General features: G+C 45.0%; 1 protein-coding gene across 1 annotated transcript in view; it reads left to right on the top strand.

The window, feature by feature from the left end:
* Positions 1-798: 798 nt before the first annotated feature.
* The window catches only part of cadm4 (cell adhesion molecule 4), a 302,572-nt gene continuing 276,760 nt past the window's right edge, over positions 799-26,610 (top strand). The window contains 1 exon segment of the mRNA XM_080425842.1: positions 799-1,168. Coding sequence (XP_080281968.1) covers positions 1,096-1,168 — 73 coding nt within the window. The 5' untranslated portion in view covers positions 799-1,095.

The raw sequence follows: 26,610 nt of genomic DNA, 5'->3' as shown, positions 1-26,610 counted from the left end.
AGGCGAGCCATAGTCTCACTCTGTGTAGGATATGTACTCTCTGACACATCTCTGTATACAGACCCCTGGCTGCATTGTAGTCTATGATATTATTATATGATTAAGTCTATTAAGTCAAATCAATGAGGGCTCTGCATGGTTATGGGCTATTTAATTAAACATGTACCAATTAATCTGCATAAATTCATCCGCGTTTGAATTTATAACACAATAAAATGTATTACGCTTTAAACTAATTAATGATCCTGGGCACCATAGTCTTTTTTTTTTTTTCAAACAATAAACATCTGTTTCATTGTCCGGAAGTTAATCACTGCACCAGACAGTGTTTTCAAGTCTATAGAACTTGGTTTCGTAATAAATTAGTTGTTTGCTCTGGAAAATTAACGCAGGTTATGAATCACATTTTAGAGGCGAATTGATTTCAATTAATTGGGATACGCTTCCCCTTCCCTCCATCTGCCCCCCGCCCCGCCCCCCTCGCCCCCGCCTCTCTCTCGCTCGCTCTCTCTCTCTCTTGCTCTCTCGCTCGCTCTCTCTCGCTCTCTCCAGAGGAGCGAGGCCACGCCCCCCGCTCGCATACGCACACCCCCTCACACCTGCTCCCGCCTCGCCATTGGGCAGAAACGCCGTCTAGTCCCGCCTCTCTGGCCAGCATTTTTAAATATATTTACATTGTAAAGTAAACCCAGGGAAAACCGGCCGAGCCATCATCATCATCATCATCATCATCACCACACTCAGACACTTTGAAGGAGGGGGGAAAAAAGTGGGTGTGTGCGTGTAAAAATGTGTGTGTGCGCATTACTATGTGAAGAGCTATTCCATTAAGAACGAGCGCTCGCTTGGGCGAAAAAACAGCCGCTCAAACACACACACACGCACACTCACTCACACACACGTAGCTATACACGCGCACGCGCGCGCGCACACGCATCCACACCATCCACGCTGCGAAGGGAAGGCGCTGTTGACGGGTGAACCTGCGGGTTCATGTCACTCTGATTTTTCTCCTGAAAGAGAAGAGGAATACTAGCCGTTTGCGTTGGAACTGAAGAAGCGGATCAGAGGGAATACAAACACAGCGGCGATAGGATGATGATGGCTCCCGTGTGGAACTACTGCGTCCCTCTGGCCGTCCTAACCATCGCATACATCGTACGCACCGGTAAGGAATCCCTCTACAGGGACACAACATCATGAATGCGTGTGTGTGTGTGTGTGTGTGTGTGTGTGTGTGTATGTGCGCGCTGTGCTGCCAGTGCTGCTGCTGTGATTGTGTGAATGAAGAGGCGGTTAATTGTCAAGCCGTCTTGTTGTTAGAGGCTCTGGTGTCTGAGCTTCTTCTTTTTTGCCATTCAAGTTTGTAGAAGAAGTGCGGTTTGACAATGAGTGAAAAAGCCCCCCTAAACGATGCACCGTGGGGGGCGATCCCACCGGTCTGTCACCCTCCGGGGTTCTTTTCTCTCTAAGGAGAGAGGAGAGGGCTATCAAGACAGTGGCTTCCCTATCTGCTCTGCTCTGCTGCGGACCCCCTGTCTGTCAGTATTGTTCAGGCTCATTATTGTGGAGTATTAGTAGACCTATGTATCAGGGGTCTTCAACGTTTTTTTCCCAGCCCTTGGACCCCTTATAGCTGAGAGAGAGAGATGAATAGGGACCCCCACTACATATTGTATAACAATGTGTTGCAGATTAAACCTTTTCATAGATTTCATAGATAGCTTCATAGACTATCAGTGTTAATGTTTTATTTCAAACATTTAACCACTGATGTTAGTAAACTTGACCGTTGGCTCTGTACTTGATCTGCTCTTTCCCCCCCTCTACACCAAAACCTCTTTGTCAAAAATAGCCGATCTACAAGCTGTGAGCTTGTAGATCTGCTATTTTTGGCTATTGTACCCCTCAGAAATGGAATAGGGATTCTAGGCTTTAAGTGGTAAAAAATCCATATCACAAAAGATTTGGTTCCCCCCCCCTGTGTAGTAACTCTGAGGACCCCCTTAAGGGCCCCGGACCCCCTGTTGAAGACCCCTGCTTATATACGATTGCATCAACCACTTTTTATGTCCTTATACGTCGCTGCTTGCTTGGGCAACGATTCATCGTTATGGTGACAACTTCTGGGAAATGTGTCTGCTGGAAAGACCCCTCGAAATGAAAAACAAAAGTGAAAGCTTGCTGACATTTGTCCACTCTACGTGCCCCCACGGGGCTCTGGTCTTTTCGACAAGAAAGAAAGAAAGAAAGAAAGAAAGACATCATTCATTGAATCGTATAGTGATCACGGTGGGGTCTGTCGCCCGTCATGCGTCATCGTTTTGTACCCGTTTTAATCAGTTTCCATTGACAGAACACGGACTGGAACGTATGAACGTATGTTAGTTAGCGGGACGGAGAGTTCATGATATATGATGAACGGCGCGTCTGTCTGCGCATGCAGCCGTGAGCGCAGCAGCATAGCGTCTCTCTCTCTCTCTCTCTCTCTCTCTCGGATTGAATATCATATTCTAATCGCCCACGCGAGAGAACTAAATGCCCGCAGTGAACTAGACATGTAGGCTATATAATACACCAGAGTGACCAGACTCTTTTTGTTGTGTGACTGCTGTGTTCCCACGTTGTTGCCACATCCTGCAGCCAGTGCAGCAACACCGGCGTGGACCACACTGAATAATAAACCTAGTCACACACACACACACACACTGGACCTTTGAGACTGCATCTTATCAGCTAAATTAAAACAACAACATATAAAGCTATAAGGAAAGGATGACATCTACTGATAGACAGTGTGGTGGAGCCTAGGCTTGTGTGTGTCTGTCTGTGTGTCTGTGTGTCTGTGTGTGTGTGTGTGTGTGTGTGTGTGGGCGTGCGTGGTGCGTTTATCTTCTGTGAGCTCAATAACCCCCCTCTCAAGATCTCTGCCTTGGGTATGGTCATGCACCGTTTCCCATAGGGACCATCTATTTCACGCTCGCCACCACATAATAAGTGCATCTGCTGCGGAAACCGGGGGATTTAGATTAAAATATGACACGTCCCTCTAGACTTCTTGCTCTTCTGTTTTTTCTCCCCCGCAATAAGCTATAGAAACACTACTGTGCCATCTGCTGTAATGTGGTGGAGTGAAAAGACAAGAGAGATATGGGGCGCTGATTTTATTCCGAATCAAAGCTCTGCTGATGCTTGCAGTCAGTGCAAAATGATGATTAACAACATGGCATTGTTGTTTAAGTGGCCTCCACTGTTGTCCCATTTCAATGGTGTGCGTTTTAAGAGCTCATGTGCATGTGTTGTTGATGTATACCCAAAGGTAGCGAACGGGTTAAGTGCTAGCTTGGTTATTGTCACACAGGCGGACCTGTGCTCTGTGCTGCTCGGCTGTATAGCAGCGATGGAGAGTTTATTTCTCCATACCTCCGCTCTGTGCTTGTGCGACTCCACTCTCTGATACCGAAGCCTGTGTGTATTGATTCATGGCTTCTCTGTGTGTGTGTGTGTGTGTGTGTGTGTGTGTGTGTGTGTGTGTGTGTGTGCGTGTGTGCACCTGCCTGCGTGTGTTTGTGATAAGAACACTGAAAACAGATGATTTATGTATATAGGTGTAAATATAAGGTATAGGCGTTTGCATTTAATGTATACAGAATATTTGCTTATCTGGAGTGCCATAAGAGGGTCACTTGTGTGTGTGTGTGTGTGTGTGTGTGTGTGTGTGTGTGTGTGTGTGTGTGTGTGTGTGTGTGTGTGTGTGTGTGTGTGTGTGTGTGTGTGTGTGTGTGTGTGTGTGTGTGTGTGTGTGTGTGTGTGTGTGTGTGTGTGTGTGTGAGAGAGACACTGCCACATCTTCCCGCTCGAGAACGAGCCAGTGTGCGCAACTGCGCGTGTAATTGTGTCGTGCGCGCGCGTGCGTGTGTGCGTGCATGTGTGCATCTTTCATGTCAGTTTGTGCTATACTTAACTCTACTGTATCGTTGCACATCTCATTCTGCATGCGTGCCGGTGTATCGTTCGTTGTGTACGTGCAGGAGTCTGTGTGTGTGTGTGTGTGCACACGAGGTAAAAAAAAAACGTATGCATGCAATCATTGAGGCTTACACACACTACTGAGCACGTGTGTGTGAGAGGAAGACATATGAACGTGAACGTGCAGAGTCAAATTAATTAATCCATTTGTAACTCGGAGAGCATACAAATGTAACCGAATGGACCCGGAAGGGTCCATTCGGTTACATTTGTATGCTCTCCGAGTTACAATGAACACTCAGGATCTTACAGTGTGTGTGTGTGTGTGTGTGTGTGTGTGTGAGAGAGAGAGAGAGAGAGAAAGAGACTGACCAGTGTGTGGGTTACAGTCGTAGGGTTTTGCCTGAGCTGCAGGCTGCCTCAGCTGGGGGCTGCTCGCTGATCACTGTCATTAATCTAACCACTGACAGGCAGAGGCCGAGGGAGGAGGAGGAGGAGGAGGAGGAGGAGGAGGAGGAGGAGGAGGAGGAGGAGGAGGAGGAGGAGGAGGAGGAGGAGGAGGAGGAGGAGGAGGCGAGAGAGAGGAGGGATGGAGGGGTGGAGGGGGTGGTGGTCAGGCGAAGCTGCAACGGGCGGGTTTGGAGAGGGGGGAGGGATGGACGAGAAGTGGAAGTGAATGGAAGCGACGGTTGTTGTTCCCAGATGCCCTCCCAACAACACACACACACACACACGCACGCACGCACGCACGCACGCACGTACACACACACACACACACACACACACACACACACACACACACACACACACACACACACACACACACACACACAGACACACACACACACAGTGGTTTTGTTTGTGGTTTTCCCCGACCTTGTGGGGGACTTTAATTTGCTTTCCTTGCTTTCTGCTGGACTTTTGGCTGCCACAAACATAGTAAAACAAAAGACACAAACAAACACACATACACAAAACACACAGGTGCGCGCACATGCACACTATATAATCCACACAGCAAACACGTATTCTCACCCTCTCTATCTGTCTGGCTCTCTCTCCCCTCTCCTGCACTTTTTCTCTTGCAAACAAACACAAACACACACATATGTCTTGTACGTTTCACGGCATCTCTGGCTGGATATTTTGTGGCACACACACACACACACACACACACACACACACACACACACACACACACACACACACACACACACACACACACACACACACACACACACACACACACACACACACACACACACACACACACACACACACACACACACACACACACCAAACCTAATTTGGAGGAGAAAGGAGAAGGCAGAAAGCGACCGCGAGAGAGAATGCGGGGTGAGAGGGGGCTTTGTTTTAATGCCAGGATAGGCTGAGAATGAGATGGACAGTTTGATTGGGTGGATGGATGAATGAGTGAACGGACAGCTTGAGAGAGAGAGAGAGAGTGCTCAGAAGACGGGGGCGCCCAGGCTTTGCCTTGTAGAGAATGAAGGCGGAGACAGGGAGAGAGAGTGAATGAGCGAGAGCATGATGGGGAGTTTGTGTGTGTGACTGTGAGTTATCAGGACAGTGAGGGGGAGAGAGAGATAGAGAGCAACGGAGAGGTGGAGAAGAGAGGCGAAGCATGTTTAATTGACACTCACACGCAGGCAGGCAGGCACACACACACACACACACACACACACACACACACACACACACACACACACACACACACACACACACACACACACACACCCTAACCTTAGCCGCAACCATGCCTGCCTAACTATATAACCTTAATATCCCTAACTTTAACCTTAAAGGGATAGTTCACCCCAAAATGACTTTTTTCCCCCATCGATTAGTCACCATATGGAGACTTGAATTGATGGATATTGTTTTGTTTTTGTCTCATTCCTAAGCCAATAATTTGATGACCGGCAGCGGTTCCGGTAGGAGACACAAAGAGTCTCCTTTGTGGCTCCTATCGGAACCGCTGTCTACCGGTCCGCTGGTCATCAAATCATTGGCTTAGGAATGCGACTAAAGCAAAAGAAAATATCCATGAATTCAAGTCTCCATGGGGTGACTAATCGATAGAAAAAAGATTTTTCACTCTAATCCTAAACTAGCACCTAAAAGTCGAATCCTAAACCATGATAACTCAACCCTGAATATTTCCCTTATTGTAACCTAACTCTAAAAATCCATCCTAACCATAAAAATGAATTCATGGTGAACAGAACAAAGTTTCTGTTTCTGGCTTTTATTGACTTTGTGGGGACTTTTGGCATTCTTTGCTTTCTTCTGGACTTTTGGTCCCCCCCACAAACGTAATAAAAGGAAAGAGACACACACACACACACACACACACACACACGCACACGTATACAAGCACACACACACACCACTGCATTTGGCTGCTGCTTGTTTGTGGGGGTGGCTGATCCTCAGCAGCTGTGGGCCAACCTGGCATCGACCCCTACAGTTACTAATGCAGCTGACTCCGCCCTCTCTGCTGCCGGGGCTATCGCAAAACAACGGCACCACCACACACACACACACGCTGCATGCACTCCATCCTCGTCCCAAGGCCTCCATTACCTAGCAGTCTCATTGGCCCCCGGCGCATTAAATCAGCACCATTTGTTTATTTGACCGTGTGCAATGAGAGCCATCCGTTTTGAGCTTGTTCCCCCCATCACGCCGTTTGGACCTTGGCGCCGGCTCTGGCTCTTGAAAAACAGCCACCCGTTAAGACGGACTTGTGGGAGGAGATTTGAATACCAATTATCGTGTGTGTGTGTGTGTGTGTGTGCGTGTGTGTGTGTGTGTGTGCTTTCAAACAACAGGCTTGCGTATAAATCAATGTCGCTGTGAGTCACACAGGAGGGAGGCCTGCCATGCAAAGCACACAAACTACCAGGGAGAGATGCTGTGTACACACAAACATGAAAAGCATGACCTCACACGAGCATGCACACACACACACACACACACACACACACACACGCACACATACACACACACACACACACACACACACACACACACACAGACAGACACAGACACAGACACAGACACACAGACACACACACACAGTGCCACACACACAAACCTCCTTGTCTTGAGACGCCGATTCACAACAGTTTCTTTTGAACACAGGAATAGGATTGCTTACGCCAGAAGACTCGGTCGGAGCTCCATTTGCAGTTTTTGATGCTTGTCAGACGTGGTTTGCATCACGCTAGAAAAGTAAGATTGCCTTTTCTGCTTTTGCTTCCTTCCGCATTACGCTGGGCTGGCTATTTCAGCTCCCTCGCTTTGTTCTCTAATGTGCTGAAAAAGTCTTTACCGAAAGCCAAGGTTTTATCCTTTGATCCGAACCTCTGAGGATCATTCTTACCCCCCAAATAAAATAAACTTGTCGACAATTTAATTAAAAGGATCCTCTCTCTCTCTCTCTCTCTCTCTCTCTGCCCCCCCCCCCTTGCTGTCTGCTGGTACACCATGTAACTTCAGTCCAAAGCCAACAAACACATTTCTCAGCATTGCCTCCGTATTGCTGTGATTTGCCTCTTCTTTGTATGTTTTAACCCATTAAGACCGGGGGAAGGGAACGCAACGCATCTGTGTGTCATTTTTAAGATTTCTTTGGGCTATTCAAAAATAGCAGATACACAAGCTCATAGCGCGGCACCGAGTGCCGCGCTATGAGCTTGTAGATCTGCAATTTTCTTTTTTGAATCGTGAAAACTTAGTATATAATAGCAGATATACGAGCTTGTAGATCTGCTATTTTGTTTTTAAATCATGAAAAACCTTGAATATATATATATTTTTAAAGCGAACATTTGTAAAATATTTTGTTCCAGGGACCCCCAGAAGCAAATATTTGAGTTACAAATGCTCGCTTTTAAAAAAATATATATTCCAAGATTTGCTCACATTTTCATGATAAAAAAAAATATAGCAGATCTACAAGCTCGTATATCTGCTATTTTGGAATAGCCCAAAGAAATCTTAAAAATGTGACACAGATGCGTCCCCCGGTCTTAACGTGTTAAAAATGATTGTGTGAGAAGCACAACTTGGCAAGCGGCGGAGCTTTTTTCATATCTGTCTTTCTTCCGGCGGCTGGCATGCATCATAGACTCCTGTTTCATCAACTGATTTAAGTCTCAAAGGTTCCCTGACAGGTGGCCCCGCTATCTCTGCCGTGCAACTTGCAGCTAAACCTGCACAGAAGGTAAACCCCCCCCCCGTAAACAAATCTTTCGGGCTGCAGAAGAGTTACGGCGCTCGGCCCCCCTCAGATTTTCCATTCTCAAACAGCGTTCCCCACACACACACACACACCCACCCACCCTGGCCCCTGTCGCAACTTTTATGGATCCATTACTCACAGGGCGGGAGGGAGGATCCGTGGCGCACCGTTTAGCACAGGTGATGTATTTTACTGTAATTATCTCACTAATCTGCCTCCAGTCTCCAATACGATCCATAACTCGCCTTGTTTTTTAGCTGCAGCTCTGGCTCTAAAATGCTGTGTAATTTTCGGATAATGTATTCTTTTTAACTTTGTAACCCATTTTCTCACCCAGTGCCAATTGCCCATGTAATCCTGGGCGCTACTCTCCCTCTGCCAGCCTAGGGAGAGCCCAGAACTGAGCTCATGCCTCCTTCAATGCATGAGGAGCGTATAGCAAGCCGCTTCTTATCACCTGACATGGGGGGGAGGGGGGGTTTCCCCGATAGGACGTAGCGCGTGGAAGGAACACGTTATTCCAACCATGCAGTTCCTTTCCCCTCCATCAGGCAGTATATAGAGACCAGGATTTACTGCATGTTTTTTGTGAGGGTTACCTACCCTAGGGCATTGGTTCTCAAAGTGGTGTCCGGGGACCCCCAGGGGTCCGTGAGGGGGTCCCAAGCAAAATGTGTTATTATAGCATCACCATCATTTTAACCACTTTAACCTTTTATACTTTGGCTATTCAAAAATAGTAGATACTGTATACAAGCTCATATCTGCTATTTTAAAAAAATCATGAAGATTTGTGCTAACCTTTTGAATATATATATTTTTTAAAGCGAACATTTTTAACTCAAATCTTTGCTTCTCGGGGTCCCTGGAACAACATATTTTGAGATGGGGGTCCGCGGCCAAATACATGTCATTTTGGGGGTCCTTGACATGAAAAAGTTTTGAGAACCACTGCCCTAGGGGCCACGGGGAGAACATGCAAACTCGATTCTGATCATGTATTCTTCAGCAAAACAGCTCAAAGCTGTGCTGAGGTTTCACATGTCCAATTTCAATGAAAAGGAAGTGAGACTCCGTATAAGTGAGCCCGCCCTCCACTATATTAGGGTGACCTCGGGACTTTTTTTTACAGTAGCCATCACATGTCCCCGCGGTTCACATCCTGTTTATAGTTCTACAGTGTATATCTGATTAACCCGTTCTCCTGGAGAGACAGCTTATACGTGTGACTATAGTCGACAACAACAATGGGAACCTCTGTCTGTGTACCAGACAAAGACGGAAGAGAGGGCAGTGTTGGTGCTAATGTCTCACTCGACCATTTGTTTAATAGTCCATTAGTCAAACATTTTTTACGTAAATGCAATCAGGGGGCCGCCGCGCTAATGTAGGGACACTTTATGGGCCGCCACCTCATCTCCGTTCCTATTACTATTCCTGTGGGGGGAGCGCAGCTGTGTGTGATTATCATAATGGTGATCTACACTGTCCTTACGTGTCGCCGTCGTACAAACTGGCATTTCACCAACTTTTCATGCTAAAGGTTTTTTTCTTTTTTTCTTTGCATTAACCCATTAAGACCGGGGTAACGCATCTGTGTCATTTTTTTAGATTTCTTTGTGCTATTCAAAAATAGCAGATATACAGATATATTGTAGATCTGCTATTTTTGAAAAATCTTTAACATTTTGAATATACTTTATTTTTTATTATTCTTTCTTTCTATTCTTTGAATATATATATGTTAAAGCGGACATTTGTAACTCAAATCTTTGCTTCTGGGGGTCCCTGGAAAAAACATATTTTACAAATGTTCTCTTTGAAAAATATGTATTCAAAGATTTGCACACATTTTCAAGATTTTTCTAAAAATAGCAGATCTACAAGCTCATAGCGTGGCACTCGGGGCTGCGCTATGAGCGAATTTTTTTTTAATAGCCAAAGAAATAAAAAAAATTACGCTTTCCCGGCCTTAATGGGTTAAAATGCTGAGAGAAGGAATGCCAAGGGCATCGACTGCCCCTCACGCCAGAGAGAGAGAGACAGAGAGAGAGAGAGAGAGAGAGTTTCCTGGCATTTCAAGCCCATGTCAATCAATCCCATCGCTCCGGTCTCTGTCCCGTTTGATTGGCTGCTCTCCCTGGAGTGACGCGCGGCGGTGAAACGCCCTCCTCCTCCTCCTCCTCCTCCTCCTCCTCCTCCTCCTCCTCCTCCTGCCTGTCCATGTAGTAGTGACCTGCTTTGTCCCCTGAGCCAGCAGCTTTTTACGGCGGGCCGACCTCTCCGGCTGTATATTTGTCTTTGCTGTGGAAAGCGTGAAATCGGTAAACATTGATCCCCCTCCGCGTTACATCGTTGCCACGGCAGCCGCCGTTTGCGGCGCTGTGTGCTCTTTGTACGGGGGGGGGGGCGCTCTTATGTTTGAAGCACCTCGGCAATTCAATTGAAGAGAGGAAGACGCACGCACGCACACACACACACAAACACATGGGCACACGCACACACACGCGCACGCACGCACACGCACGCACACGCATGTAGAAAAACAGAAAGCGAGAGAAAGGGGGAGGGAGGGATGCCAGAGAGAGAGAGAGAGAGAGACAGAGAGAGAGAGAGAGATGATAGAAAGTCAAGAGCGTAGCACTAAAGGGGAAGAAGGAACATTCCTTCCTAGTGGTGACACCGTCTCCATGACTCCACTCATGTGAGAGTAAACGTTTAAACCCCTCTCAAATGCGTTTGGCCCCCGGGGCCCCTGTTTAACACCTGTCTCTGTGCCTCCCGTCCCGTGGGGGGGGTCTCCCATGCAGGAGCTAACGGGAACCAGAACACCCCCCCTGCCCCCCACCGGCCCACCCGCTCAAGTCCTCGGTAATGCCGGCAAACCAGCTGTGATTAGCCCCACTCAGGTGCCCCCTCTCCGCCTGAGCGACAGCCCCTCTTCAACCAGGCGAGCAGGTCTTGATTGGGGCGAGGCCGAGCTGATTGAGGCAGAGAGAAAGAAAGAAAGAAAGAAAGACAGGGGGCCAAGTGCAGCAAATTGAAGAGCTGGAAAAGCGCTGTGCTTCATTCACCAAGGGCGAGGGCCTTAACCCTTTAAGACCTGAGGCGATTCTTTAAAATGTTTTCTAAAACAAAGTTTTTTTCAAGATTTTTCAAAAATAGCAGATCTACAAGCTCATAGCGCGGCACTCGGTGCCGCGCTATGAGCTTGTATATCTGCTATTTTTGAATAGCCAAAGAAATCTAAAGTGACACAGATGCGTTCCAGGTCTAAATGGGTTAATACCATCTTGAAGGCTTGATGAGAGAGAGAGAGAGAGAGAGGATGTCTGGTAATGAGGTACTCTCCAGGGAAAAAGAGGGAGTTTTATGCCCAGGTGAGAGAATGCCACCATGGAATGATTGGGCACGGAGGAGGAGGTGCCAGCGTGTGTCTCTCTCTCTCTCTCACTGCTTTCTGGAGTTCTTGGTGTCTGCTGGAGGTCTGGAGCTGATGAGGAGTGACCGGGCTTAATGCAGGGCCACCGAGTCACTGAGTGGGTCAGGGAAACAGAGAGACAGAGTGAGAGAGAAGGAGGAAATCAGAGAGAGAGAGAGAGAGAAATACAAAGCAGGCACCGGAGAGAGTGAGAGAGATGCCTGGCTGTAATAGTACATGAAGACGACCGAGAGAGGAAGGAAAGAAAGAGAGATGGTGGGTGGGTGGGTGGGGGGCGTCACAGACCAGTGAAGCAGGGAGACGAGCGGGAGCAGAGGAGAAAGTTGGGAGGTGGGTGGTTGCAATTGCGTGTGTGTGTGTGACTGTGTGTGATGGAGGGATGATGTGGGAGTCAGACGAAAAGGCATGAATTATTGCAGGATTTCATCTCGAAAATGGAAGGGTGTGAAAAAAAAGGGATAGAAAGACAGAGAGAAAGAGAGAGCGAGGGAGAGGGAGAGACTCCTGCTGCGACCACGGAGAGGATTTGGAAGCACAAAGGAGTGGAATGTGAGGAATACGGCAGAGATTAAGAAGGCGTGACCACGGCCGAAAAGTACAGGTCGATGTGAGGTGGAAAGAGGAGTCAGTGAAAAGAGAGAGAGAGAGACATCGAGAGACATGGAGAGAGAGACAGAGAGAGAGAGAGAGAGAGAGAGAGAGAGATAGATGGATGGTGATACACGGCGATAAAGACGGGCAGTGGGGCTTGGCACTGTGTAGGTGACTACACCATGGTAGACAAGGTGTCTTGATCGATGAGGTCACAATACACATTACACACACCACACACACACACACACACACACACACACACACACACACACACACACACACACACACACACACACACACACACACACACACACACACACACACACACACACACACACACACACACACACACACACACACACACACACACACACACACACAGTATGAACTACACGGTATACACTACCTGTACATGCTCACTCACAAAGCACCCAAACAAGCCTGTATTGAGATTCTTGTCCAGCAGGTCGTGGCCAGTTGTACAGAGTCAGCACAGCCCTCTGGTTGGGGTGAATTAAACACACACACGCAGACGCACGCACACACTACACTACACACCCAATCACATGCTGTACAACAAGTTTGGATGCCTATTGAACTGTCTGACACTTAACATGTACCATTTCATGTTGATGGTTACTAATAGGCCAGGTTGGCTGGTATACTGTAAAATGGACATTCAACAGCTTCTCTCTCTCTCTCTCTCTCTCTCTCTCTGTCTCTCTCACCCCCCCCCCCCCTCCTCTCTCTCTCTCTCTGCTGGGAAATCAAAACGCGGGCATCCTGAAGGCCAACACAACACAATGCATAAAGAGGGTTCTCTCTGTTGAGTTATTCCATCTTTTAACCCATTAAGACCTTCTAAAAAAGAACATTCTAAATATATCTATATCTATATCTACTGTATATATCTATATATATGAAAAATATCTCAGAATATTCAGTTCCAGGGGACCCCCAGAAGCAAAGATTTTAGTTTAAAATGTTTGCTTAGGGGGCGCCTGCTGGCCTAGCGGTCCAGGCGCATATACCACATTACGCTGGTCATCCAGCTTGACAGTGTTCGCTTGTTTTGTTCGGGATTTAGATAGGCATAATGCTGCTATTATAGGCATAATAGGCATAATGCTGCTATTATATACAAACAGATCCAACTTCCGACAAATCATTTTTATTGAGTAAAGAAGATATTACAAACTGCATAATTTAATGTACTTTCATTAAACCCGGTGAAGACCATTTCTTTTATGAATGTACAATGGCCAGAGCTGCTGCGGGTAATAGCGCCCTCTATAGGCTCATCCCTCCACTGCGCGCGCATCATCCTCTCATGTTTACAAACAGGAAACCCATCTATACACTGTCCTGTCAAATCATGTATTTTTTTAAATAGCCCAAAGAAATCTAAAAACGACACAGATGCGATGCGTTCCCCGGTCTTTAATGGGTTAAAACGCCTGGGCTGACGACGGGAGGAGGGGGAGGGGGGAGGGGGGGGGGGGGGAGCATCGTTCAGACGAGAAATCATTTGAACGCGCGTTGATCAAGAGCAAAATATTGATCCTGACGACGGTCCTCTTTCCCCGGCTGTTGATCACGTTAATCGAAGGTGACGCTCGCCTGGAGGGGCTTCGTGAAGTGCATGTTTGAAGGGGGAGGGGGGAGGGGGAGGGGGAGGGGGAGGATTCTGTACATTTAGGATGCAGATCATAGCTATAGGCTAAATGGCGTATATCGTTGCTGTCGTCGGGCAGAACCCTTGTATCTCCATGTTTGAACTTTTAATGTTTTTTTTTTTTCGTAAATCAATGCCCTATACTTCATCATGCAAGAGTGTCGTCGCGCAAAAGCAGTGAAAATAGCAGATCTACAAGCTCACAGTGCGTTCACTGTGCGACCCGTTGTGAGCTTGTAGATCAGCTATTTTCACTGTTTTGAACCCATTAAGACCGGGAACGCATCTAGTGTCATTTTAGATTTTAGTTGTAACCATTATTTTATACGTTGGGCTATTCAAGATCTACAAGCTCATATGTGAGCCAATATTTGTCAAACTCAAATTTGGAAAAAAACATGTCATGTTGTCATGTTGCCTCAATATTTTTTTTCATGTCAAGGACCCCCAAATCTCAAAATATAGTGTTCCAGGGACCCCCCAGAAGCAAAGATTTGAGTTACAAATGTTCTTTTAAAAAAAGAATATATATATATTCTAAGATTTGCAAACATTTTCATGATTTTTCAAAAAATTGCTGATTTACAAGCTCATAGCGCGGCATGGAGTGCCGCGCTATGAGCTTGTATATCTGCTATTTTTGAATAGCCAAAGAAATCTAAAAATGACACGGATTTTTTCTTTCTTACTTTCTTTTTCCTTTATTTATTCAGGGAAGCCCATTGAGAGCAAGCTCTCTTTTTCAAGGACGCCCTGATAACTGCATATAAAACATAAAATACATACATAATGAAAAACAAAAACAAACATTTGAATCATATTACAATCATCACCCCGTCTACTCTAAATGGGGTAAAATGTTTTTTTTTTTAAAACAATGATAAATAAGGAACGGTTTCGGACATACAAGCTTTCCGTCCGACAGCAACGACACAAGAAACAAACCACAAGCACACACACCCCCAGACACACAACAAAAAAAATTGGCTGGGTTTGTTTATTTGTCTATATGTGTACTTTGAAGAACGTGCCAGATCAGCCCCATCTGATGATGGAGAGATATCAGCGACTTTGCCAGTAGCTCTGGATCAAAGGCAAATAGAAGATTTGCCCAACTCCATATACTGGAGAGACGCCAGGCCGTTGTTGACACACTCACAAAACGGCTAACTGGTTTCACTGCACTACTGTACCTCTTTCAGCACAGTGAAGCAGTGGTTCTATTTTCATATCAAGGACCCCCAAAATAATATATATTTGGCCGCGGACCCCCGTTTCAAAATAGCGGATCTTCAAGCTCATGACCCCTCGCAGCATGTGCACACAACTAAGTATATATATCGAGCATAAAGGTTACGGTGTGTTTGTTTTTCTCTCTATTTTTGTCAGGCCTGAGATACCGCAAGCCAACTCTCATTCTCTTTAGCTCTTTCTCTATTTATTCTTTTTTTCTTCATATTTTTATCCCACGATTTTGTAACCCATTTTACAATGGCGCTACACTCCCTCTGCCAGCCTGGGGAGAGACTAGAGCCGAGCTCAATGCCTCCTTCAATGCATGAGAGCTAGCAAGCCGCTTCTTATCGCCTGACAGGTGATAACTATTTAACCCATTGAGGCCATTTTAATGGCTTAATGCCCCTCTCGGACCTGAGACACAACATTGTTCAAACAAAAAAATAAAACATCTTTCATTTTCCTGCTGCTATACCCAAACCCATCCCTGTGCTCTCTCACCATGTCTCTCTGCATCTCTCTCTCTCTCTCTCTCTCTCTCTCTCTCTCTCTCTCTCTCTCTCTCTCTCTCTCTCTCTCTCTCGCTATCTCTCTCTCTGTCATTCCCCTCCTCCCCCTATTTCTCACTCTCACTGTCTTTAGACATGGTCTTAACATCAGGAGTAGCAAGCTTTGATCCACTTCATTAGCGGGCCGTAAACAACCATTAATTAGAGGCAATTAATTAGGCGGCACATGAAAACAATCCCTGAAAAGTTACACGCTCTCAAAGACCTCCGAGCCCTGGTGCCGAGAGGGGGGGGGGGGAGAGAGGGAGAGGAAGAGAGAGGGAGAGAGAGGGGGGGGGAGAGAGAGAGAGAGAGAGAGAGAGAGAGAGAGAGAATATATTGAGAAAAAAGTGGCTGTGGACAAAAGCGAACGGGAGAAAGAATGGGCAAAAGAAAAGAGGAGGGGAGAAAGCCTGCGGCCATGCTTAATGTGCTGGGGTGAGATTTACCGCGATGATTTGCCGGGCTCTTTTGAGATTCATAAGGTCATCAATTCACAAGCTGCTTTTAGGATGGGAAAACAAAAGTGAGGCTACCCTGTTCGCCCACGCCAACAGAGAGAGAGAGAGAGAGAGCAGTGGTGTAAAGTAATTAAGTACATTTACTCAAGTACTGTACTTAAGTACAATTTCGAGGTACTTTTACTTTACTGGAGTATTTTTTCAATTGTCCATACTTTCACTTCTACTCTACATCTCAGAGGCAAATATTGTACTTTTGCTCCACTACAATTATTTGAAAACTTTAGTTACTAGTTAATTTGCAGATATATATTATTACATTATATAAAACATACATTAACCACTTTAGCTCTGTTTTATACCTAGGCTATTTGAAAATAGCAGATCTACAAGCTCACAACGTGTCACATCGCAACGCGTTGTGAGCTTGTAGATCTGATATTTTCAAACATTTTAGTACTTTTCCCTTTGGTACTTTAAGTACATTTTGCTACCAATACTTTTGTACTTTTTACTCAAATACATTTTGAATTCCGGACTTTTACTTGTAACAGAGTACTTCTACATTGCAGTATTGATACTTTTACTTGAGTAAAACATGTGAGTACTTTTTCCACCACAGAGAGAGAGAGAGAGAGAGAGAGAGAGAGAGGCCTGCTGGCCAAATTGGATGGGCACGCTGATAGTGTTCTGCGGGGGATCGTTTGGATTCTGCATGGTGAGCTTCGTTTAGAATGTGGCACGCGGTGGTCGACCTTGAGGACTGGCTCTGTGCTTTCTGCTTGCCTTTGTGCCAGTGTTTCCCCGGGGGGTGGGTGGGGGGTGTAGGCTATCCCACCCTCTCTCAGGTAAAGGTTGTGAAAACAACCTAGCACGTGTGTGTGTGTGTGTGTGTGTGTGTGTGTGTGTGTGTGTGTCTCACTGACTACATCATTGGGCAGAGCAAAGAAAACGTTTTTAGAGTTATTACCGCAGATGAACCCTGTCTGTATCCTATCCAGTGGTGTAAAGTAATGTACTCAAGTACTGTACTTAAGTACAATTTTGAGGTACTTTAACTTTACCGGAGTGTTTCCAATTGTCGATACTTTTACGTCTATTCCACTACATCTCAGAGGCAAATATTGTACTTTTACTCCACTACAATTATTTGAAAACTTTAGTTACTTTGCAGATATAAATGATTACATTATAAAACATACATTAACCACTTTAGCCCTATTTTATACCTAGGCTATTTGAAAATAGCAGATCTACAAGCTCACAACGCGTCGTGAGCTTGTAGATCTGCTATTTTCAAACATTTTTAGTACTTTTCCACCACTGATCTTATCCATAAACTCACTCTCTCTCTCTCTCTCTCTCTCTTTCTCTCTTTCTCTCTCTCTCTCCCGTCCCCTCCCCGTTCCTCATCTGTGGGGCCGACAGAGGGCTGGCGGAGGAGAGGAGAAGCCTAACTAACTAACTAACTGGCTGTGATACAGAGTGGGTTTGACATGGGCCTTGGGGCGCTCTGGGCGGCAAAGCGAGGAGAGAAGCCACACTTCATGGCAAAAAAACCTGCCCACCCACCGGGCTCTGGGCTCTGCCGAGGTGATGGGAGGGAGAGAGAGAGAGAGAGAGAGAGAGAGAGAGAGAGGGGCACAAAGCAGAGCGCCAAGGCCCGGCGGGTACGTATGTGACCCGGCCCCGGCCGCGGCCTAAATGGAATTTATGTTGCGAAAGACTCCTCCAGATATGGCTACCTGTTATAGTGGGTCTTCTCCTCTACGTGTCCTCCAGTTAGAGGGCTGTAAATTGGACACACGCCGGCACTTCTATGCGATCTAGTCTCGTCTTCAGACTAAAATGCAACGTTTCTTTTGAGGTGGGTTGGGGGGGGGGGGGGGGGCATAAAAGCAATGTAAGCCAGATTTTTTTGCATTATAGATAGGATTTTTGCCCCAAATCCCAAGATGGCTTCCGTGTCTCTCTCTATCTCTCTATCTCTCTCTCTCACATACACGCACACGCACACACACACACACACACACACACACACACACACACACACACACACACACACACACACACACACACACACACACACACACACACACACACACACACACACACACACACACGCAACTTGCTCAGCACACAGGAGATTGCGGAGACCTTTTAGAATTTGCGATGTTATTTACCGCAGTGCGTTGGGGCGGCTCTGATTTCTCTGAGCCTTTCAAATGTCACGTTCCCTCTCTGGCCTTGTTTTGATGAGCTTCCCCAGGATATTAAAGGCAAATTGGAGGAACACACCTGGCGGATGTGTTTTTTTTTACGCACAAACACACACACGTACACACACACACACACACGCACGGCACGCACGCCAGTGCGCGCACCACAGGAGAGTCTTTTAATCTCGCTCTGTATAGCGCAGCAGGCCGTGTGTGTTTTTCTTTTGTGCCCCAAAACTCGTTTTTCACTTTTGATCTCTTTACTTGTTGGCCTTTCTCCTTCTTTGTTGTCAGCCATTATTTTCACTTTTCTCTCTCTCTCTCTCAGGCGCTTCGTTCTCTGCATGCCACTTAACCCCTCTCGCTCCTCTCTCTCTCTCTCTCTCTCTCCCCCACAGAGTGAAACTGCAGTGATTTCATGCTGCCTTTGTGTATATACTCACCATGGACACCATGAAAAGCTTTTTATTACCCTCTTAACGTTGGTAAAAAAAGAAGAAGCTCTTGTCCACTCCCCCCCCCCCCAGTCCCCCCCCCCCTCTCCAAGTCCATCGATCTCCCCCTCTCTCTAAATCCCGGAGTCTGTTCTGTGCTTAAACGACAATAGCTTGCCCACTCCACGTGCATATGTCCACACACTGACTCACAGCTCACAATGACAGGTGGGGTGGGGAGAGAGCCAGAAAGAAATAAAGCAGCGAGCGTAAAGGGAAAGAACATAGACCAGTGATTCCCAAACTGTGGGCCGGGGGCCCACTGGTGGGCCGTGACTGTGAGGGGCCCCCCAAATAATATAACCTATAGGAACTTAAAGGGCAAGACCACTTTGGTTCAGGTTTTTGGTTGAGTAAGTTACCTTGCCATGATGTAACTTCAAAGGTGGACAAGAAATCAAAAATAATTGCTCCATTGATTAGAAATTGATCATTTTTAATTTACTCCTCATTGACTTACATTTTATGCTGAAACAGCTCTCAAAGTCACTCTTTTAGCATGTAAACAAACACAAACAAAGTTGATTCAGACAATACAGAACATCACCAAACCCAAACACAGTACTGTTTAAAAAAACATTTTTTTTTAACTTCCTGTTGATTTCGCTTAGGATTTGTATTAGGAATAAAACAGTACTGTTTTTGGTGATGTTCTATATTCTCTGTATCAACATTTGTTTACAGGCTAAAAGAGTGACTTTGAGAGTTGTTTTACTGAACAATGTAAGTCAATGAGGAGTATATTTAGAAAGATCAATTTCTAATCAATGGAGCAATTATTTTGTATTTCTTGTCCACCTTTGGAGTTACAGCATGGCAAGGTAACTACACAACCCAAACCTCGACCAAAGTGGTCTTTACCTTTAAATTATACTATTTTTAGTCCAAGCCGTAACACCATCGATTGACTGATTGATCGATTGACTTAAAACAAACATGCCTCTGAAAATTCCCATGGCCTTTTGCACTGTTGACCACTTCACACGGCAGCCATTGGGCTGCCATGCTAAGTGGTCAGCTGGGTGGGCCTAGAACGCTTTCGAGACTTTCACGTTGGCCCTGATCCAGAAAAAGGGGGAGACATACAGAATGAAAGAGAAAGAGACTGAAGTAGTGAGAGAGATGAAGCAACACAGAGCAGTGTTAATTTTGACAGCACATTTTTTAAAAGTTTAGTCATACTAGTCTTTTGAATGAAATTGTATTTCTTTTCTTTTCTTTCCTTTTTTTATTCAGGGAAGCCCATTGAGAGCCAGCTCTCTTTTTCAAGGACGCCCTGATAACAACATATAATAAAATAAATACAAAATGAGAAACCATAACAAACATTTGAATCACATTACGTACATATGTGATTTTAGTCATATTTTATTCCTCTGAAAAGTTTTAGTTTGGGTCTAGTTTTAGTCGACTAAATATCATAAGATTTTAGTCTGAAAATGTATTTTGGCCTTGACGGCGTCGTAATGGCCGATTTTACACTGGGTTGCATGCTGAAAATAGCCGACCTACAAGATGCGACGCGTTGTGAGCTTGTAGATCGGCTATTTTCAGAGCGCAACACCCGAGCGCAACCAAACATTAAATGACTCGTCTTTTAGTTCTACTAGACTTGTTGTTAACTAGTTGTACGAACGCTTGTTTTATTGTTTTATTGTTTTATTGGATCTTGTTTAGTCGATACAATTATTTGTTTTAGCTTCTGCTCATTTGATTTAGCTTTTTTGCCTCATCTGTTTAAGGAAATAGGTGGCTGATATATTGCACTTTTACCTTAGCGCTAGGTATACTCTTGGTTGCTTGTTTTTGCAGAAAATGCACTTAAGACTTCTGGTGATTTGTAGTTTTCGTTCCCTACCTATGTTGAATGCACTTATTGTAAGTCGCTTTAGATAAAAGCGTCTGCTAAATGACTGTAATGTAATGTAATGTAATGTAGAACTCTTCTCCACTATAGTCCCTCAGTGAAAAAAAAACACATTTCGTCATAGTTTTAGTCGACGAAATTAACACAGGCAGGGAGGGGACTTAGTTTTTTTGACACCTGCCCAGCATGCTGCTCGCCGATGGAATCTTTTGGCTAGCAGCTTGCCCTCCTCTCCTCTCCTCTCCTCTCCCCTCCCCTCCCCTCCCCTCCTCTCCTCTCCTCTCCTCTCCTCTCCTCTCCTCTCCTCTCCTCTCCTCTCCTCTCCTCTCCTCTCCTCCACCCATCTCTCATGCTCTATAGCCCTGAGCTACAGGGACCACCAGGGCCAGGTGTGAAGAGAGAGAGGGAAGAAAGAAAGAGAGGAAAAAGCAGAGAGAGAGTGAAAGCAGAGATTGAGAGAGAGGGAGATAGATAGATGGGTTTGATGGGGCCCAGGTGGCCGGCGTGAAGGCCTGGTGATGCCGACTCGCCTTCTCATTTGCATAAGCAAAATGGTTTTTATCCCTCCATCAACTCTCTCTCTCTCTCTCTCTTTCTCTCTCTCTCTCTCCCATCCTCATTTTTAACCCATTCAATCCGGGAACGCATCTACAAAATGTCTTCTAAATCCTATCAGTTTTCTGAAAACCGAATGTTGCTATAATATCAGTGGGTTCTCAAAGCTTTTCATGTCAAGGACCCCCCAAAAGTATATGTATTTGGTCACGGACCCCCCCATCTCAAAATATTTTCTTCCAGGGACCCCCCCCCAGAAGCAAAGATTTGAGTTAAAAATGTTCGCTTAAAAAATCTTAGATTTGCACAAATTTTCACGTTTTTTTCAAAAATAGCAGATCTACAAGCTCATAGCGCGGCACTCGGTGCCGCGCTATGAGCTTGTATATCTGCTATTTTTGAATAGCCAAAGTATAACACATGGATAAAGTGGTTAAAATGACTATGGCGCTTTATTAACTAATTTAGAACTATATATATATTCATAGATTTACACACATTTTCAAGATTTTTCAAAAACAGCAGATCTGCAAGCTCATAGCGCGGCACTCGCCGCGCCATGAGCTTGTAGATCTGCTATTTTTGAATAGCCCGCAGAGTATAAAACAATGGCCATATGGCTCAAATCTAAAAATGACACAGTATACGCGTTCCCCGGATCGACTGGGCTAACGCACACACATCGTTTTACCATCCACTGTCACTGTTATGCATCCTCCCTGTCTGTCTGTGTGTTATACTCTCCCTCTCAGAATAAGTTACCGTTCCTCTTTCCATCTTTGTGGCTTTTTGCCATTTTTCTTTTTTCTTTTTTTAAGTCAACTGCTGTGTTCCCTCCCCCCCCCATCCCCCCACCCCCCCCTCTCTCTCCCTTCTCTCTCTCTCTCTCTTCATCTCTCTCCATCTCCCATCCCTCCTGTTCTTCTGGACTTTGCTGAACTGTGCGTTTTACCTGCACGCTGCACTATTGCAATATTGTGGAGGTTGCGGGGGTTTATTTTCACTTCTTCAAGAGACCCTATAGTCCCCCCCCACCACATCCCTCTTCCCTCTTCTTTTCACCCCCCCCCCCCCCCCCCACTTCTTTTATCTCCCTCCTTGCACTGCCTCTCAAACCCCTCCCCCCCAGTTTGTGTGGAAGTTTGCCTATAGGGCTGCTATCGATTACCTTCTTAGCGATTATTCCATTGATTACTGTTTTTTTACTAAATGACGAGAAGCTCGTTTTTTTATCATTAATAAAGATTACGAATCGACGCAAAAACCTGATCATAGATTTTCTATAATCGACTAAATCAATTCGTCCAATTAACCACTTAAACCCTATTTTATACATACACGGGTCGTACAAGGGTGTCATGCGATATATATATATTGTATGTTTGATTGAACCGATTAGTTCAATTAAGCCCTAGTTTTGCCCCATCTCTCAATCTCTGTCTCTCCATCTTCCTTTCTTACAAACTTTACCAAATCAGTAACAGCAGTTGAGAGCAGCGTGTTGCAAGATTACCTCAATTTTGATAAACACCAACATTTTGCTTGCCTCATTATCTTCAGCATCTAGCTCTCTCTCTCTCTCTCTCTCTCTCTCTCTCTCTCTCTCTCTCTCTCTCACTGTTATTCTCTCTATCACTCAACCCGCCGCCCTCTCATCCTCACACACGATTTTGTTCATCTCTCCTCTCACCTCTGTCACTGTCCATTGAGCCATTATTTATCGCTCTCATCTATTCCATAATCACCAGCCATCTATTCCACTCAGCAACCTCACCATGTTGTTGTACAGTACTTGGCCCATGCATCCATTTTTGTGTGTGTGTGTGTGTGTGTGTGTGTGTGTGTGTGTGTGTGTGTGTGTGTGTGTGTGTGTGTGTGTGTGTGTGTGTGTGTGTGTGTGTGTGTGTGTGTGTGTGTGTGTGTGTGTGTGTGTGTGTGTGTGTGTGTGTGTGTGTGTGCGTGCGCGCTCGTGTGCCACGCACGCACGGGCGCACAGGCGTGTGTGTGTGTGCTTTCACTGCTATGACTGAACAATTAATCAGTGAAAAACTATCAGAATCGTAATATGAACTATTGCAATTTTCAAACCGCAGAGGCTATAGTTAATTATTTGAGAGCGGGGGAGTCCAAACTTCTGAACAATGTATTCTAGTGCTCCGGGTAATACAAAGTGTATTTGGTCCATGAATCATAAGTACACTATTAATTACATCACGTCACATGCATATTAAAAAGGACAATGCCGTTTTTCATTTGCAGGATTAGCCCATTGACTAGAAGTGTGGCCCATTGACTTTACATTGAATACTGCAACTACAACAGTAACTACAACTGCAACTCAGTGTTATTTCGTCGACTAAAACTATGACGAAAAATGTTCGTCGACTACCTTTTTTCACTGACGAAAACTAAATAAGAACTAAATAAAAACTAGGCTACGATGACTAAAACTAAGATTTTTTTTTTGACAATTTCGTCAACAAATAAAAACTAGACTAAAATGTTAGGGAGGGACGAGTGGAGAAGAGATCCAGTAGAACTAAAAGACAAGTCGTTTTATGTTTGGTTGCGCTCAGGTGTTGCGCTCTGAAAATAGCAGATCTACAAGCTCACAACGCGTCGCAGCGCGACGCGTTGTGAGCTTGTAGATCGGCTATTTTCAGCATGCAACCAAGTGTAAAATCAGCCATTACGACGCCATCACGGCCATTTTAGTCGACTAAATCAACTGTAGATTTAGTCGACTATAATCTTATGATATTTAGTCTTTAACATTTCAGGGTACTAAAATATGACTAAAACTAAATGGAATTTTATTCAAAAGACTATGACTAAAACTAAATCAAAATCAACACTGCAGCAACTTTCCAGAGCTTACCATATGGTTTTCCATATGGTTATCTTCTATAAAGCCATTGGTTTTCTATTCATTTCAGCTTGCAGAGTCCTGACAGATGCTTGAGATAGCTAATCAAACAGAGTGAACTTTATGTCACCTTTATGTTTAGTCGAGGTTGCATTATCATTGTACTTTAATGCAGTTGACGGCACAGAGTGATTTGAAAAGTTGAGCCGAAAATAGTCCCCAGAGCAAAGATTGATTTATGATCAAAATTCAAATGTCCATGACTTCATCAAGGCGACGTGCCAGAGGAGTAGATCATTTTAAGGTGGGTTTATCACCTGCCAATATTAATTAAAAGTATAACCGCAAGCGAGCAATGAACAGGGTCAAAGCACAAGACGAAGAAGATGACTAGGGGACGATGAAGAGGAAGATGAAGAAGATAAAAGAGGATGACTTTCAGAAGAAGGCGAAGATGATGAAGAAACAAAAAAAAATAAATCATAATTTGGTTGTTCACAGTGAGATTTGAACTCACGACCCTACATGTCACTGCTGTTGCATTCATCACTTAATAACTTCATGAATTTATGATTTGGAAACTGGTGTGATTTAGAGCTCTTTGGTGGTCCTAACTCATTCACTGCCAGGCTTATTTCAAGCTTGTTGATCCCCTGTGCCACAGGCAGGAAAAATGAAAACATTAGATTTTTTTCTCCGTTTACATTTTAACATTGAAGTGGATGGAGCATTAACTTTTTGAAAATCGTTTTCTCCTAGTTCCTTTGAGATGAAAAAATAATAAAAAATACCAAAAAGGGTGGGTGACGTCAAAAGACGTCATTGGCACTAATGGCACACTGAAAACGGCCGTCAAAAGACGTCATTGGCACTCAATGAGTTAACACCTTTACCGCCGGGCCCGTAGTTCTACGGGCCGTTAAATCCAACGGTTAAGCGCCGAGCCCGTAGTCCTACGGGCTGCGGTCTTTTCGCGCATGCGCGGTCCGGGTGCACTTTCGGAATTTTTTTGATCCACTTCCGTTTCCGGTTTGATGACAGGAAATAGAATTATTTGGGATCCGGTTTCGACGATCACGTCCGCTCCCATTCTACAGACGAAACTGAAACTCAATTCTCTTCCTGTAGTTTTTTCTCCTCGCATTTCACTGTTTAACGTAATCCGCTCTAACTCAAACATGGATGCCCCGTTTGACACGCGATCTTCACTGGGAGATACAGGGAGATCTCGCGGATGTAAACAGACCGTTCACGGCTCAATCTTAAGGATTTTAACAAGATCTATGGCGACATGAAAAAAACAAAAAAACAACAAAAACACCTTGGCACTGGTGAGTACATTATGAGATTAACCTCTGGCGGTGGATGTGTTAATGTCCAAGAATAACTTTTGCCTCTAAATTGTAATTGACAGTATGCCTTAAAAGAACAAATATTGGCATAGATAAACAAAACGTTCCAGGCTTTGAAGGGCCTTAATACAATATCTGCCAAAAAATCTGTAAGATCACATTGGTTTAAAGTTTTGCAAAGTTTGAATGCAAGGCACCAACCCTGCTCATTCAGGAACAGGTCCCCCAGGCCAGTGGCGTAGCGCAAAATCCTGGCTATTATTAGATTACATTACATGAAGGCCAAACACAACATGCAGGGTATATATATATATATAAATGAACGCTAAGCGTTGCACGTTGTATATTTGGCTTACCAATATGATTAGTGCTTTCTTTTAAGGCGAAGTCTTTTATAAGGTCGTAAAAAATCCAATTGATGCAACAGGTGATTCAATGGACAAGTTAGATGGTTCAGTCTGTTGTCATGAATCGATCCACTCCCCAGTCTATTTTTGATCATTTACAGTTTGCTAAAATGATCTTTCCCCGCTACTGAGACAGGGCAATGTCAACATTGGAAAACGCACGACGAGCTGTCGCTCTTTCAGTAGTAGGATGTGAGCAGCTCTCGTATTTACATTTGATGAGAAAACTTGTGCGACATCTTTGCTCTGTCTCGACATAACACAAGACAGTATCCAAAGAAAATGTTGGTAGCCTACTTGCTTATTCATTTTGAATTGTTGCTCTAGAGACTACATGCTGGCGCTGCTACAGTACATGCCTTTACCGCCTCTGGCATAGAGTTATGATATATGAGCCGCTGGCCGCTTGTTTAAGTGACTTCAGCGTGAAGCATCACGTAATGTCACGTCAAAGATCAAATCATGTGACAACTGGATAACACAGCTTCCATCTTTTTTTATTAAGATTAGCCTATATTTAAGATATCTTTAAACAATGAAGCGTCTATTTTTTAGTTCATATATATTTGACATACCTACATTCTGTCAGAAAGCACTTGTTTGTAACCAATATGCAAGCGCGGGCCCCCCCCCCTGCGATGCATCGCTTGCTACC

This window comes from Gymnoscopelus braueri, assembly GCF_963280865.1.
Source record: "Gymnoscopelus braueri genome assembly, chromosome: 4".
NCBI lineage: Eukaryota > Metazoa > Chordata > Actinopteri > Myctophiformes > Myctophidae > Gymnoscopelus > Gymnoscopelus braueri.
Note: the sequence above shows the minus strand (reverse complement) of the source record. Positions and strands in the feature narration are given on the sequence as shown.